A 15,028-nucleotide genomic window follows, 5' to 3' on the forward strand; every position below is an offset into this window, starting at 1 on the left:
GGGAACATGGGGGGTGATCCCACCAAAGGTGTTCAGTGAGACGTTTGTGTTTTCCAGGTTGAAATACTTAGTTAAAACTGAAACCCCCTCCCCAAAGTTAAGCAGAATATTTTGGGTGACTCATGGGCCGCTTTTATCTCTTATCTCTCTTAGCTCTGTATTTCCTTTTAACTAAACAGTGTTACAGCTTCAGGCCTCTTACCTAGACAGGTTTTCTGACTTATTTCTTACAGCCAAGCCTCTGATCTAAACAGGATTTTTGGTTTATTTCTCAAAGTTCATCTTACAGGGTTAAACTCCTCCTTGTCTAAAGATCTGCATGGATAAGAGAACTGACCGACTTGGCCACAAACTAAAATCAAAAATTAATATAAAAATTAGTAAAGACCATGTGATTTTATGGAGAAGGGATAAAATCCACTTTCCTGAGGGGTCTCTGTATCAACCCCCCCTGGTGCTTTAGGGCTGGAATTTGGGGACATGCCCCCCTTTCCAGCCCAGGGCACGGCCTTGGCCTGATCCCCCCCAAGTTTTGCAGGGGGGTGGGATTTGTGCTGCCCCTCCCCACCCAAGCCCTGTTGGGGGACACTGGGGAGGGTCCCCCCAGCACTCTGCGGGTATCTGGATTTGGGGACAGCCACCAAGATCTTACAGGATGGCTGAGATGTGGGATAACCCCCCTTGGCATCTCGCAGGGCTCGGGCTGGATGTCCCCCAAGACCCCCGGGGTGGGGAGGACAGGGGGCACTGGGGATGCTCCCCCCGCACTCTGGGGGTATCAGGATTTGGGGCCCACTCCCTCCCAGGATCCTCAGGGATGGCTGAGATGTGGGATAACCCCCCTTAGCATCTTGCAGAGCTCGGGCTTGATGTCCCCCCAAAACCCCTGGGGTGGGTGGGCTGGGATCTGTCCCGACCCCCAAAGCCCCAAGGCTGGGGTTTAGCGCCCTAAGGCCACACGGGGCCAGGATCTGACCCACCTTCCCCTATGCCCCGTGTGGGGGGTTATTTTGTTTCCCCAGCAAGGCTTTGGGGGGCTCCCCGCGCCCCTCCCCGGCCTTGGCGGACTGCGCGTCTCTATGGCTGCATCATGGCTGCCAGAGCGCCGCTCGTGACGTCATCCCCGCGCGCCGGGCGCGCTGGCGGTTGCCGTGGTGACGCGGGGCTGGGCGGCCATGGAGGGCGGCGGGCGGCCCTCGGCCGTGCAGGCCGCGCTGTTGGCCGCCAGCACCGCCGTCACCGCCCTGCTCTACTCCGTGTACCGGCAGAAGGCCCGCGAGGCCCGCGGGCTCGAGGTGGGTGCGAGGGGTGCGGTGCGGGACCTCACGGGCCCGTCCCGAGGCCGCGGCCTGGTGGCGCCGGCTGAGCCGCGGCCTGTGTTTACTCCCCGCAGGGCGCCAGGAGGGTTCGGCTGGACGGAGACCTGCGGTCGGTGCTGCTGGAGGCGCCCGGGCGCTGCGTGCCCTATGCGGTCATAGAAGGTAGGGCAGGGCCTGCATCGGGACCCCAAACAGGGGCAGGGACACATCCCGCCCACAGCTGCTCCTCACCGAGGGGGAGTTTCATCCCCAGCCCCTCATCCTGTGCCCATCAGTTCATCTTCCTCGTGACAAGCAGCCACTGACTCCTGACAGACAGAACACGGGCTCCCAGCCCTTCTTCCCCAGTTTAGAATCATGGGATGGTTTGGGTTGAAATGGGCCTTAAAGCCTCTCCAGATTCACCCCCTGCCATGGGCAGGGACACCTCCCACTGTCCCAGGTTGCTCCAAGCCCTGTCCAGCCTGGCCTTGGACACTCCCAGGGATGGGCCAGCCACAGCTTCTCTGGGCACCTGTGCCAGGGCCTGCCCACCCTCAAGGGAAGGAATTTCTTCCCAATGTCCCGTCTATCCCTGCCCTCTGTCAGTTTGAAGCCCTTCTCCTTGTCCTGTCACTCCAGGCCCTTGTGCAAAGACCTTATTTATAATTATTTTTTACAAGCACCTCACCTGCCCCTCGGATTTCCCTCCCAGGTGTGGTGCAGTCGGTGAAGGAGACTCTGAGCAGCCAGTTTGTGGAGAACTGCAAGGGGGTGGTTCAGAGGCTGACGCTGCAGGAGCACAAGATGGTGTGGAACAGAACCACCCACCTCTGGTACGTGCCTGGTGCCCACAAACATTTTCCTTCCAGACCCTCTGAGGTGCCCTCGGAGGGTCTGATGCCCTGCAATGACCTCAGGTGTGACCAGAGTGACCAGTTGTCTCAGACCTGGACCCCAGAGTGGCCCCCACAGTGATGGCTGCCAAAGCAGGGCATGTTTGGCTGATTTTAGGGCTTTCAGAGCTCACAGAGAGAAGAGCACAGGAGAAGAGCACGTGGAGTGACCCAGAGCATTGATCAGCCCCACCTTGTTAGGGAGGTGGCCACAGAATGGTGTTTCCCAAAATAAAACCCCACTTTCAGAACAGGAATTAGTTGCATGTGGGTGAACCTGCACCCAGGGGACCTGAGGAGGGTCCCAGGGCAGCCTGGCCCACGAGAGCTGCTGGAACAAGAGCTTGGTGATGCTCTTTGATAAGCACTTGGCAACACTTATCAAACTGGGGTGTGTGACAGGTGGTGCTTCTCCTCACAGGGCACGTTGTGACAGCTGGGAATGCCACAGGGAGGGGATTAGGTGGGACACAACCCTCTCCAAGTGGTGCTGGAAGCTCAAACTGCTTGTGGAGCACTGAGGTGAGGGCAGAGGAGCCTCGTGCACAGTGGACAGTGCCATGAGGGGAAGGTGCTGCTCTCCAGAGAGCCCCGTCACCAAACCCCTGCTCATCTGTCAGTCCCCAGAACCAGCTGGCCATTCTAGGCAGTGTTTCCCCTCGGGGTTGGGGAGGAAACAGGTTCACTTCCCCCCCTTCTCCCTCCCCAGGAACGACTGTGAGAAGATCATCCACCAAAGAACCAACACCACCCCCTTTGACCTGGTCCCTGCCGAGGACGGTGCCGGCGTCACCGTCCGGGTGATGAAGCCTCTGGATGCTGCTGAGCTCAGCCTGGAGACGGTGTATGAGAAATTCCACCCCTCTGTCCAGTCCTTCCCCGACGTCTTCGGCCACTACCTCAGCGGGGAGCGTCCCAAGGGCATCCAGGAGACGGAGCAGATGCTGAAGGTGGGCACGGCTCTGACCGGGGTGGGAGAGCTGGTGCTGGACAACACCACCATCAAGCTGCAGCCCCCGAAGCGGGGCATGCCCTACTACCTGAGCACCATGGATTTCGACTCCCTGCTGCAGAAACAGGAGTCCAACGTCCGGTTCTGGAAAATCCTGACCGTGGTTTTCGGCTTCGCCACCTGCACCGTTCTCTTCTTCCTGCTCCGCAAGCAGTACCGGCACCACCGGGAGAGGCAGCAGCTCAAGCAGATGCAGGAGGAATTCCGGCAGGCCCAGGAGCGCCTGATGAATGCTGAGGATGGGGAGACCCTCAAAAATGCCTGCCTGGTCTGCCTGAGCAGCCCCAAATCCTGTGTCTTCCTGGAGTGTGGCCATGTCTGCTCCTGCCACGAGTGCTACCAGGCTCTCCCCGAGCCCAAAAAGTGCCCCATCTGCAGGCAGGGCATCACCAGGGTAGTTCCCTTGTACAACAGTTAGTTCTTTGTGGTTTAGGGCAGGAGGTTTTTGGCACTTAAAGCTGCCTCTTGCAAAGGGTTCTTTGTCGCCTCGTTGCTTGGGCAGTGGAGTTTGGGGAAGGGGAGGGAGCTTGAGGGGAGGTGCTTTGATGGGGTGGGCAGAGCTGGGTCTGAAAAGGTGAGTGTGCAGCTTATCAGAGCCATCATGTTGTGCTCTGGAGGTTTTTTGGGAGAGGTGACTGCTTGCAAAGGGTGAGGTGCTCAGGGGGAGACCCAGCTTGAAGCTCTGCCATTAAGTTTTGGACTCAGGGTTTGTGTCTTGGTTGCTGAGCCTGTGATCTCTTACCTGGCTGATAAAAACACAGGGAAAACAAAAATAAGATGTATTAAGAGTTTAAGTGTTCTCAGAGGCTGCAGAATTCCTGTGATGCTGCCACACAGCTCCAGAGCCCTACACAGCAGGTGAGGCTTTTGGAGAACTCATATGCAGGGTATATGAACACAGGAATTTTGTGATCCCCCCCAGAATGGGTTTGTGACACCAGGCCATGAGGATGGGGAGGTGAGAACACTGTGGCTGATGGCTGTGCTTGGCTTGAGCTGGGGTAGAAAACAAGATGTAATAAAATAGGATGAAAAGTGTGTTTGTGTGGGATCATTCCCCTGGCGTGATGGGGCTTCTGCTCCCTGGGGTGGACATGCTGAGCCTGAATTACCCCAAGCTGTGATGGAGGTTGGGAGAGGGGCATGGGATCCTGTCCCCCCACACTGGGCATGACTCACTGCTGTCCCCTCAGGTGCTACCAAACCTCCAGCTCACTCAGAAAAATTCCCCTCATTTTCCCATAAGTCCTGTGTGGTCCCTGACCCTGAGGGGGTTAATGGACCCAAAGTGCTGCTGTAATTAACATTTGCTGGGGAGAGCAATTAGAGAAACACTCCTGGAGGTGAGGGAGCCACCAGTAGGAACAGTCAAAAACCCCAGGAGAGAAGCAGCCCATGGAATTTGGGGTAGACCCCTGCTCCATCCATGCCTGAGGGCAGGCAGAGCTGGTCACACCCTCCCAGCACATTTAAAAAGAGAGAGTTTCCCATCAACTGGCAGGAAAAGCAGAATTTAACCCAGAAACGGGTTGTGTTTCCTTGTTAAACATTAACCAGACCAGCCAGGCAGCGTCCCAAGGCCATTCTGGCTGTGTGGCATAACCTGCTGGCTGGATTTGGAGGAAAAGCAGGTTCCTGGCTGTCCCAGTGCCAGGAGGGACACATCCCACGGGCTGTAGGTGGCAGTGGCTGCTCAAACCACGGTGAGGCAGCCTGTGAAACACAATCCCAGAGAGAAAAGCTCAGAAATCCAGTCAAACCCAGAATACAGAAACGACAAAATCTTGCTGGAAGAAGCATCCCTCCTTTCCAGGGGACCAAACACCCCAAACCCCCTCACCCCTTCGCAGAGGACAGCAGGGAGGTCACCTCCCACCTCCCACTGGTGCACAATGTGGCCTTGAGCTTCAGCGTCTTGCCTGGCAAACGGAGCCATCAGGCAAAGCCTAAAAATACCCTCGGGGAGGGCTGTGCTCCCCCGTTACCTTTCGCCTCCTGTTTCCAAGCTTTGCCTGTGATATCTCGGGCGTAGCCGCAACCTTATGTAAGGAGCTGAGAGCTCGGGGGCGGGCGGGGGCTGAGGGGCTCCAGGAGCTGATTCCAGCAATCAGGGCTTTGGAGATGGGAGCAGCACCCCAGTCCTGGCACCACCAGGCACCCTGTCCTTCCTGTGACCCCATCCTGCCCGGCCCCACAACGAGCCAGGCTCCCAGTTCCAGAGAAAACCCATAAGCCAGCCTTGCACTAACAGGTTTTTAGCTGCTGTTCCCACTTTCCCCCCACTCAGCTCTCCAGAGATGCCTAAAGCACCTCACTCAGCTGTGGTCTTTCCTAAAATGGTAGCCCCAACCTTCCCATCACTCACTTTGCTGGGCAATAACCCAGATGACCCACACTGCTGTGGCAACTGCATGGAAAACCCCTTGGAAAGTCCACAGCAACCCAAAAGTCCCTCAGGAAAGGCTTGAGCAGGGACACGTCCTTAGGACCCAGAGCCAAGTGCTCCCAGTGTTGCAGCCCCCCTCAAAGTGCCAGGGGCCTGAGCTGGCTCATTTCTGCTGGGCTCTGCAGGACATAGTGAGGCTGAGCCCGGAATCCCTGGTGGCAGGTGCTGGGCTCCTTGAGGATGCTCTGGGGCATCCCTGGGTTACCTGGGATTTAAACCAGTAACCTGGGTTACCAGGGATGCCAAGTGGCAGCTCCGAGGTCTCCAGAGTTGTTGCAGGGCATCTCTGGGCTCCCTAAGAGTGCTGTGGGGCAGCCTAGGCTCTCTGGGTGTTTTTGTAGGGCAGTTCTGTGTTCCCTGTTAGGCAGCTCTGGGGCCTCAAGGGATTCTGCGAGACACTCCATGAACGCTCCTTGGCATTCCCGTGCTCCCCGCGGAGGCTGCGGGGCGGCTCCGGGTTCCTCGAGGATGCTCCGTGCTCCCCGAGGGGGTGCCTTTTAGGCAGCTCCGAAGTCTCCAGGGATGCTGCGGGACAATTGGGCGATGCTCCGGGGCAGCTTCGCACTCCCCCGGCGAAGCTGCGGGGCAGGTGGCGGGGCAGCCCCGGGGATCCCCGGGGTGCGGGTTCCAGTCCGCCGGGGCGGTGCCGCCGCCGGTGCCGGGGGGGCCGAGCCGGTCCCGCCCCGCCCCGCCCGGTCCCGCCTCCCGCTCCTCTATCGCCGCCGCCGCCGGAGCCGCCGCCGCAGCCGCGGAGCCGCGAGCAGCGCCGGCCGGGCCGGGATGTGACGGGGCGGCCGCCCCGCGCCCGCTGCGCCGCTGCCCCGGGCCCGCGGGCCCCGCGCCCCGGGAGGCTGTCGGGGGGCGGCGGCGGCGGCGGGTCCCCCCCCGCCGCCCCCATGTCGGAGGGGCCGCCCTACGGCGAGGGGCAGCTGGCGGGGGACGCGGCCGTGGGGCAGCTGCCCTTCCCCGTTCGCCTCCGCGGCGGCGACGGGCTCTTGGCCGGAGGGCAGGGCAAGCGGCCACCCAAGCTGGGGCAGATCGGCCGCAGCAAGAGAGGTGAGTGCTGAAGGGAGCGGGGGGGAAGCCGGGATGAGGGGCACGGCCCCAGGGATGGGGTGGGATGCAGCGGGTACCCCCGCAGGGTGTTGGGCATCGCGTCCCGAGGATATTCCCCAGGGATGCAGGAGCATTCCCAGGGACAGGGTGTGATGCTGTGGGTTCGCTGGGGGATGTCGGGCATCGTGTACTGGGCTCCTTCCCTGGGGATGTGGCATCGAGAATCTTACGGGATGCAGGGAACATTCCCCGGGGACAGGACACCGTGCACTGGATACTCTGTGGGATGCCGGGCATCGTGTCCCAGGGACCTTCCCCGGGGATGGAGGGCAGCAGGGATCAGCCCCAGGGATGGGGTATGAGGCACTGGGCTGGCTCCCTGAGGCACGCTGAGCATCATGTCCCACGGATCTCCCCCAGGGATGGGGCATTAAGCACCTTCCTGGGATGCAGGGCAGCGGGAAGCATCTCCTGGGTCAGGGTGTGAGGCACCAGGCTCCCTGTGGGATGTCAGGCAGCACGTCCCAAGGACTGTCACCAGGGCGTTGGGGAGCGGGGACAGCACATTGTCCCCTGTGCCCTGTGTAGGGCAGCACGGACCTTCCCCAGGGACAGGGCACCATTCCCAGGGGACCATTCCCAGGCCAAAGAGGTCAGGGGGACCTTCCTTTTGGACAAGGCACCGTGTTCCAAACCCTTTGGCAGGGCTCCCCCAGGCACAGGGCACCAGGTACCATGCCAGGTGCCCTGGGGACAGGACACGGTGCACTGGGTACCCCGTGGGGTGTCAGGCACCGTGTGGCTTTGCCAGCCACCCCACCAGGGATGTGACATTCCCCCCAAACCCACCCCAGGGTGACCTTGGGCGAGGGGACCAAGGCACCAGAACATTCCTCACGCTTCTCTTTCTGCTTTCTAGTGGTTATTGAAGACGATAGAATTGACGATGTGCTGCAAAACCTCTCCGAAAAGGCCCCTCCCGGTGTTTAAAGCCTCCCTGGGGATGCTGGGCTGAAGTCCGGGGCGGGAGGGGGGTCAGTTTACAATGGCAAAAAATGACCCGCCAGCACCGCAGTGACCGCCCGAGCGAGCCCCGGGAGCGCCGTCCTCGCCCTCCTGCAATCCCAGAGCACCACGGCACGTCCTGCCCTCCGGAGACACCTGGAGGGGAGGGCAGCGAGCGAGCCAGACCCCAGCAATGAATGAAAAAATAATAAATTAAGAAAAAAAATTATATGTAATTGGGAAAATAACCACCTGCTCCACACCCCCCGCCCCGAGGGATGAACGGAGGCGTCACGTCACGGCTCTGAATTACTCGGGATTGCTTTTGTCGGGCTGATGAACCTTGTGCAAAATTGGGGGGTAAGAGGAAAAGGGGCAGAAAAAATGGGGGGTGGGAGCAGCCCCCGGGGTCTCCCCCCCGGCCAGGGCTGTTCCCAGCGGGCACCTTGTTTACATTATTTAATCTTGCAAAAATGAATCCGTGCACTTGGATGTACCACGCTATCCCCTTCCGTATGATTTTTTCTTTTTTTTTTTTTTTTTATGTTGATGTCTTTGGATGTTGGGAAATTATATAAAATAGATACATATATATATATATTTAATTTTAGTCACGTTTTAAGGTTCTCGAGGGGGGGAAAACCAAAACTTTTATAAAGGAAAGACCCGGAGGAAGAATTGCTGGTTTATTTTTTAAAGCTTGTACTTCTTGGTTGCTGTGAGCAAAGGGACAGATTTTATATGTACAGGGGGTGGGGGGGACGCTCGGCTTTTCTAACTACATGCAGTCTGTAGTGTGGGTGATCTTGGTTTTTTGTTTTTTTCTTATGTTGTGGCAGTTTCCTCTCTTTAATAGACTGTATTAAAAATATATATATAAAAAAAATTATTTAATGTAATCACAAGAGTGCCAAACACTTGGAGATGCTGGAGGGCAGCAATTCCCTCCCCGAGACGAGCAGCACTCGGGGCTTTCTGCTCTTTCTAGGGCTCGGTTGATCTCTCGTGGGGTTTTCTCTGACTTCTCTTTTCTAATCTTTCTTTTTAACTATTTTGCATGACGTGCATAAAAAAAAAAAAGGCAAAAAAAAAAAAGAGGAAAAAAAAAAAGCGCCTCTGGCGCCTGAGCTTGGTTCTTGTTTCTGTTTGCAACTGACTGACAGACCTCAAGGCAGGTTTTTCTTTCCTCCTTTTCTTAAATATTGTGTATGTTGCACTTTTATCCACTACACAGGGCTATTTCTGCAATGTCCTAATAAAAAGGAAAATGAAACAAAATGGAAAAAAAAAATTATAAGTGCGGATCTGCCGTGTTTTCCCGCGTGCTGCCAAGGCCCAGTGCTGAGTGTCCCTCCCTGTCCTCAATAATCCCAAAATAATTAAGGAAAACCTTGTCACTCTCCAGCACAGAGCCCTGTTCAGGCTGAACAATTAATTATAATTAATATTTATTTATAGGATTTTTCTGTTTGATGGGGAAATGCTTCAAGGGTGCAAATTAAATGGAAAAATTCCATGTGAGGTCCTGAAAGTTGCTGTTGGGGATGGGCGGGAAAAAAAGGTGTTTTTCCCTTGCACTGCTGGGAAAACTTGTGGAAAATGGGGATTTTCATGCCAACGTTGCTTCATTCCCTCCCAAAGCCCAAATCCTGGTGTTAAAAAATGCTGTTATTGCTCCTGCCACACCACCAAGGGCAGGAGCCAAGTTGTGTGCCAGGGGAGTGAAAATATATTCAGGGATGGGAAACGGGTCTGGGGAGGGGATTTTATTGCCAAGAACACCATTTATTGCAATAAAAGCAGGATCCTGCTGAGCTGGGATTTTACAGGATGACCTGGGGAGCAGGTGGGTTAATTTGGGGTGGGACAGGGAGCGGGTACTCAATTTTCAGGGTGTCAAGGCCACTCAGAACTCCCTTCCCCAGCACCTTTCCTGTTTATTGCTCCAGTTTTATCCCACACAGGCTCTCTCACATCCAGGGTGGGATGAGGAGCTTTGCTGAATTGCTCCCTTGAAAAATCCCCAATTATTTTCATTTTTCCCAGCAGGTTCATCTCGGAGGTTGCCCCAACATGAGTTGGACTCTGTGGACACAGTTTTGACCCCAGGGTTGTCTGTCCTGGGGGACTTTATGCACCTGAAAAGGACAAGATGGGCCTCCGAGAGGGATTTTTTTTCCCCCAAATTAATATTTTTTGTCCCAACCAGCATCTGGGGGTGAGTAGACCCAGCTTAGGGGAGAGCAGACCCATCCAGGGGGGCAGAACATCCCACTCTGCCAAGGAGGCAGCGCTGGGGAGCTCGTTAGACACATAACCAAGGATGCAGCACTTAATTAAACAAGTTTACCAAAAAGCCCCTTTTTTGGCATGAAAACCTGACCTATGGATCTGGCAGACCCATTTTCCCACTTTCTCCCATGCACCCAAAAACCCTCCAAGCACCCAAACCACCCTAAAACCCAGATGGGTGTTCCAGGGGTGGGATCCCTGCACAGCCCCAGGAGCCCCCAAAAGCATCTCCACACCCGGGAGGAGAAGCCGGGAATGAACCGGAGAAGCCACAGGGGGAAGGGAGGCTGAAAGAAGAGGAGATTCTGCTAAATTATAAACCGCTCTTTTTTATGCATCTTTCATGCACGGCACATAAATAATGGAGCAGGAGAGCCCGGCGTGCCGAGCGCGCTGGCGGGAGGGTGCGGGATGGAGGGGAGAGGACGGAGGGATGCAGGAGGGATGGTGGGGGGAAGATGTGCCCAAGAAGAGCCCCCGCCGGGCATCCCGCGGCCAAGCGTGGCCGGGAGATGATATTCTGAAGGAGGATTTAAGGATTAAACTGGCCGCGGGGCAGGAGTTTATTGCATACATTATTTAACAGATGGCCCAACGCAGGCGGCCGGCTGCCTGTGGTCTCCCCGGTGACCTTGGCTGGGAGATGCCGGGGCTGGGAAGGGAACCTGGTGCCGTCACCGTGCTCAGGTTACAGGGATTCGAGGGAAAAAAAACCGGGAGTCAGCACCCAGCAGCTCCAGCGCCAAATCCCCATGGAAACTGCAAAAAGCCCCACCCAACCCTGGCCCATATGGGCTGCTTGTCTTGGCAGGGGTGGGAAAAAAAGGAGGAAAAAATAAAATATATGGAAAAAACCGTTTGCAGGTTTATTTGCTGGAAGGAACTTGACACTTTTGGAAGAGGAGGGTGCCAGAGGGACACGCGAGGCACAAAGGTCCCAGCAACACCCACAGCACCTGCCAAATCCCACTCCCATGCCCAAACATCCCATTTTTCTGGGGATTTTGGCACTGGGGGAAGGTGCTGAAACAGTTGCTCCCCCAGCAAAACCAGCCTTGACCCCTTACACCAGAACCAGAGGGTATTTTTATCCATCTCTAAAGTGCTCGTTTTCCACAGGTTTTAAGGCACCAACTCTTGGAATCCCACTGGAATAATCCCAGCCCTGGGGGGCTCAGAGCATGGACTCCCATTCTGGGGCTGGATCAGTGTCCCACCACCAATGACCCACAGGAACAGTTGGGACTCAATCACAGAAAAACACCCCAAAACCGAGGGCAGTGGGTTGCAGTTGGGGCACAGCAGAGCAGGGGGGGAGTGGGTGAGTCCCCCAAAGCTCTTCCCAAAAGGACGCCCATGTAGCCACTGCCCAAAATAAATATTCTCTTTTTCTTCCCCTCCTCCATCAAAACTAGGGCATGTTAAACTAGGCCAGCACTCCAAAAGTAATTTATTTATCATAGGGGGGGAGCGAGGAGGGACACTGTGGGCTGCAGAGGGGGGATGCTCCACCCTGCCCCCAAATACTGTGGTTTGGGGGAATAAAACAGGTCAGTTTTCCCCATCTTTCCTTGTTGAAGGACCACAATTACTCAGAAGGAGGTAGATTTAGTGACCTTTGGTGGAAAAGACACAAAAATGGTCCTTTTAATGGGATCAAACCCTTTTTGATCTGTTCTCTCGACTGTTTTCACCGCGTGGGGTTTGTGTTTTATATCGTGGCATTAAACAGAAAATACACTTTAGAAAAATAAAAAATGGATAAAGACAGGAAGAATTTTTTTTCCTTGCTTAGAAACTCAATTTTTCCCCCCTGCTTTTTAACACAAGAATGAGAAAAACCCACTGGATATCTAAAATCTCTCAGCCCATCCCTGCCTGGCAATGGGGCTGGTCAAGGGGGGGCTTGGCCAGTCCCTCCTGCTGGGGCTCCCCCATCAACTGTGGCCTTGGGGCTTTTGGGAGGGGGCTTAATTTCCCCATATTTTGGGGTTTCCCCTTGGGAAAAGGAGCTTCTGGTGGTGTGGAGCCAAAGTGTTGGTTGTTTGGGGGGGTTTGAGGGGCTGCAGGTGCCCCATCCCTGGGCTCTGTGTCCCACAGCCACTAGAGGCCACTGGGGCTCTGTGATCCCACCTGATTTATCCATGCAGGACATCTGGACACACAACAGCACCCAAAAATCTGAATCCAGGGGAAAATAATATATATAATGCACAGAGACAGAAAACTGGGGGGAAACAAGGCAGAAAAGGGCTGTTCACAAGCTGTGTTGGTGTCTCCAGGGACATCCCCACCCTGAGATCCCACTGAGGGGTCCCCAAATCTGGTCAAGCCTTTCAGCTGCCCAGGCCTGTGCTGAGCACCAGGAGGATTTTTGGGAGCTCCTCTCCAGCTTAACACCTCCAAAGGACAGGGAAACCTTTCCCCACGGGCAGCAATCCCTCCTGGGCTCACCAGGAATTCTGTGGAGGGGTCAAGAGGACAATCCCAGGCTGTGGCATTCCCCACCTTGGGAATATCCTGCAAGAAAATCCCTAAATCCCTCCTGCTGCTGCCTCAGGGAGCCTGGAAGTGGAGCTGCCTGTCTCCCCAGGCTCCTGACTTTCATTTTGCCTGGAGTTAAAATTTTCTAGGATATTCTAAACAGCCCACTAAAGAGGGAACCATCAGGCATCTTCATTTCCCCATCTCTCCAGGTGTCAAACTGTTGCATGACAATAACAAGTGGGAGACACCTCACCCAAAAAACGAGCGAAATTCCACTCGGAGCCAAATGCAGCAGCAGATGCTCAAATAAAAAAACAAACCTGAGGCAGCACCAGGCTCTGCAGCCCTGCCAAAGCCTTCCCAGATAAAGAGTCAGTGGTTGAGGGGGAATTAAATTTTTTTGGGAGGTTGAGGTGCCTGTGCAGCTTCACATTTGGGTATTTTCAGACCCTCAGAGGGCAGGTTAGAACAGCCACTGCCTCCTCGGTGCTGCCCCAGTTCCCAGTCTCATTGGCTCTGGAAGAAGCTTCCCTGCCAGTGATTTTTCCAAGACAATTCCTCCCCTGGGTTTCAGCGGGTTGTGTCTGTGATAGCAACTGCCCTGGTAAATTCCTCTTAGCAAAGCAAGGCCAGGAATACGAAGGAAACCAGAGGAATTTGGGCTCCCTTCCACGCTACGTTGCAATTATTAATATATATATTGTATATAGTCTATTACAGCATTATATAATATTACATAATATATAAAAATAATTCGTTATATAATGTATAATATCATCTAATATATATCTAAAATTGTATAGATATATATAATTTTTGCAGAGATATTTGACACCCCCATGGCACCTTTACTTTGCAGATATCCCACCCTGCTCAGCCTTTCCCATGGGAAAAGGTGAGCAAAGGAACCACTGGGAGCACCTCCCGGGGTCCTTGGACTTTTCATGTGCACATCTTGAAGCGTTGGCCCCTTCCTGGGGTGGGAGAATAAAAGAAAATAAAGGAAAATAACCACACCACAAAAATAACCCCCCAAACAGGCCATGTGATACAACCCTCCGAAATACCCGGTGGTGAGTCACGGGTGCAGGGATGGGGCTGATCCAGCTCTGAGTCAGCCTGGGCAGGCTGTTTGTGTCCCCCCCCAGCTCCCTGTTTCCCATTTTTGCTCCAAACCTGCACAAATATAAATAAATACTCTCTGACTCAGAGACACGTGGTGGGGCTCAGCCCACAGCAGCCCCTTCAAGCCACTCGAGTTCCTGATGGTGCCACAATGACAGGGCTGGACACACCTGAATCCCACAAAAGCCAGGCCTGGGAACCTTTGAAGTGTTTCAAATGTTTTTTAAAATGCATATTTTTGGAGGGGGAAACACACACGCAGGAGGTTCTCGCTGATGCCACTGCAAGGGAGCACTTGGGATTTTCCTACTAGCTCTAATTAATTAGTATTTTCTCAGCTTAGTATCATTTTAAACATGAGGCACCACATAATTCCCATTGGTCACAGACAGGGGGAAGCCCATACAGAGCAGAGACCCTGCCCAGGATGGGGTGAAGCCTCATGCCCAGGACACCCACATTGTGAGGGGTGGTGGGTGCTGGTGGAACTGGGATAAGGCTCAGCTCCCAACTGGATGCAATCCAGTCCCAGCCATTCCCAAGCCACAGCATCCTACAGCATCCCCAGAGGGATGGAAAACACCAAGAGAAAGGGCTGGATTGGGAGGAGGCACCTTTTGAAAGCTGCCCTTGGGTTGTTCCGGCTGTATCTGAACAAAAACATGGCAGGGAAACACCTCGTAGCTGGTTTAACCTCCGGGTGGGGTTAATCCTCAACCTCATCCCAGGTTAATGCACCATTCCCACACCGCAGGGTAAGGAAAGGCAAAAGGCAGGATCAGGATGAGACCCGGCAGCATCCTCAGCATCCTCAACCAGTTTCCATAGCAACAGGTTCGGCCCCAGATCGGCGACGGGTGTCGGGAAACAGGGACGAGGAGGGGGGTCAGGGGAACCCCAAGAGCAGCAAAAAATGGGGTTTAATATGGAAAATCACTTTGCACCTCGGTGTCCCAGGAACAGGGGGAGGCAGAGGCCGAGCTCTTGGAGCTGTGACCCAAAGCACACCCCTCAGGACAGCCCTGCCAGGGAGTTTGGGAAGCTGCCCCCCATCCCATCCCATCCCATCCCATCCCATCCCATCCCATCCCATCCCATCCCATCCCATCCCATCCCATCCCATCCCATCCCATCCCACCGCCCCTGCTCAGCACACATCCCCACCAGCCCGTTCCAGGTGTGTGACCGTTCCCAGTTTAATTCACAGCCCAGCCGTGAGCTCCGCGAGCTCTGCTACAGCCTTTCCTGTCTCTAGCCGGGAGCAAAGAGCCACGAGACCCCGGAGCATCCATCCCACGGTCCTGAACGCCAGGAAAACGCAGGCAGGGAGCGATCCGGAGGCAGCCGCCCACCCCCGCGGCCGAGCAGCGGCTGCCGCACTGTTACACAAGGCTCCCGGCGCTTGCATAAG

At 55.3% G+C, this 15,028-nt stretch overlaps 2 protein-coding genes across 2 annotated transcripts; both read left to right on the plus strand.

The window, feature by feature from the left end:
- The first annotated feature begins 1,143 nt into the window (after positions 1-1,143).
- On the plus strand, positions 1,144-4,244 carry MUL1 (mitochondrial E3 ubiquitin protein ligase 1). The gene is made up of 4 exons (XM_071575648.1): positions 1,144-1,295; positions 1,394-1,481; positions 2,014-2,134; positions 2,904-4,244. Exons 1-4 carry the CDS (start codon positions 1,176-1,178, stop codon positions 3,622-3,624), a joined length of 1,050 nt encoding a protein of 349 aa, XP_071431749.1. The 5' UTR covers positions 1,144-1,175; the 3' UTR covers positions 3,625-4,244.
- A 2,111-nt stretch (positions 4,245-6,355) lies between these two features.
- CAMK2N1 (calcium/calmodulin dependent protein kinase II inhibitor 1) lies at positions 6,356-9,015 on the plus strand. Its single transcript, XM_071575927.1, has 2 exons — positions 6,356-6,708; positions 7,628-9,015. The coding sequence occupies exons 1-2, from the start codon at positions 6,549-6,551 to the stop codon at positions 7,696-7,698; spliced, it is 231 nt and encodes a 76-aa protein (XP_071432028.1). The 5' UTR covers positions 6,356-6,548; the 3' UTR covers positions 7,699-9,015.
- The last annotated feature ends 6,013 nt before the right edge of the window (positions 9,016-15,028 follow it).

The sequence above is a fragment of the Pithys albifrons genome, chromosome 22, assembly GCF_047495875.1.
Source record: "Pithys albifrons albifrons isolate INPA30051 chromosome 22, PitAlb_v1, whole genome shotgun sequence".
Taxonomy (NCBI): Eukaryota; Metazoa; Chordata; class Aves; order Passeriformes; family Thamnophilidae; genus Pithys; species Pithys albifrons.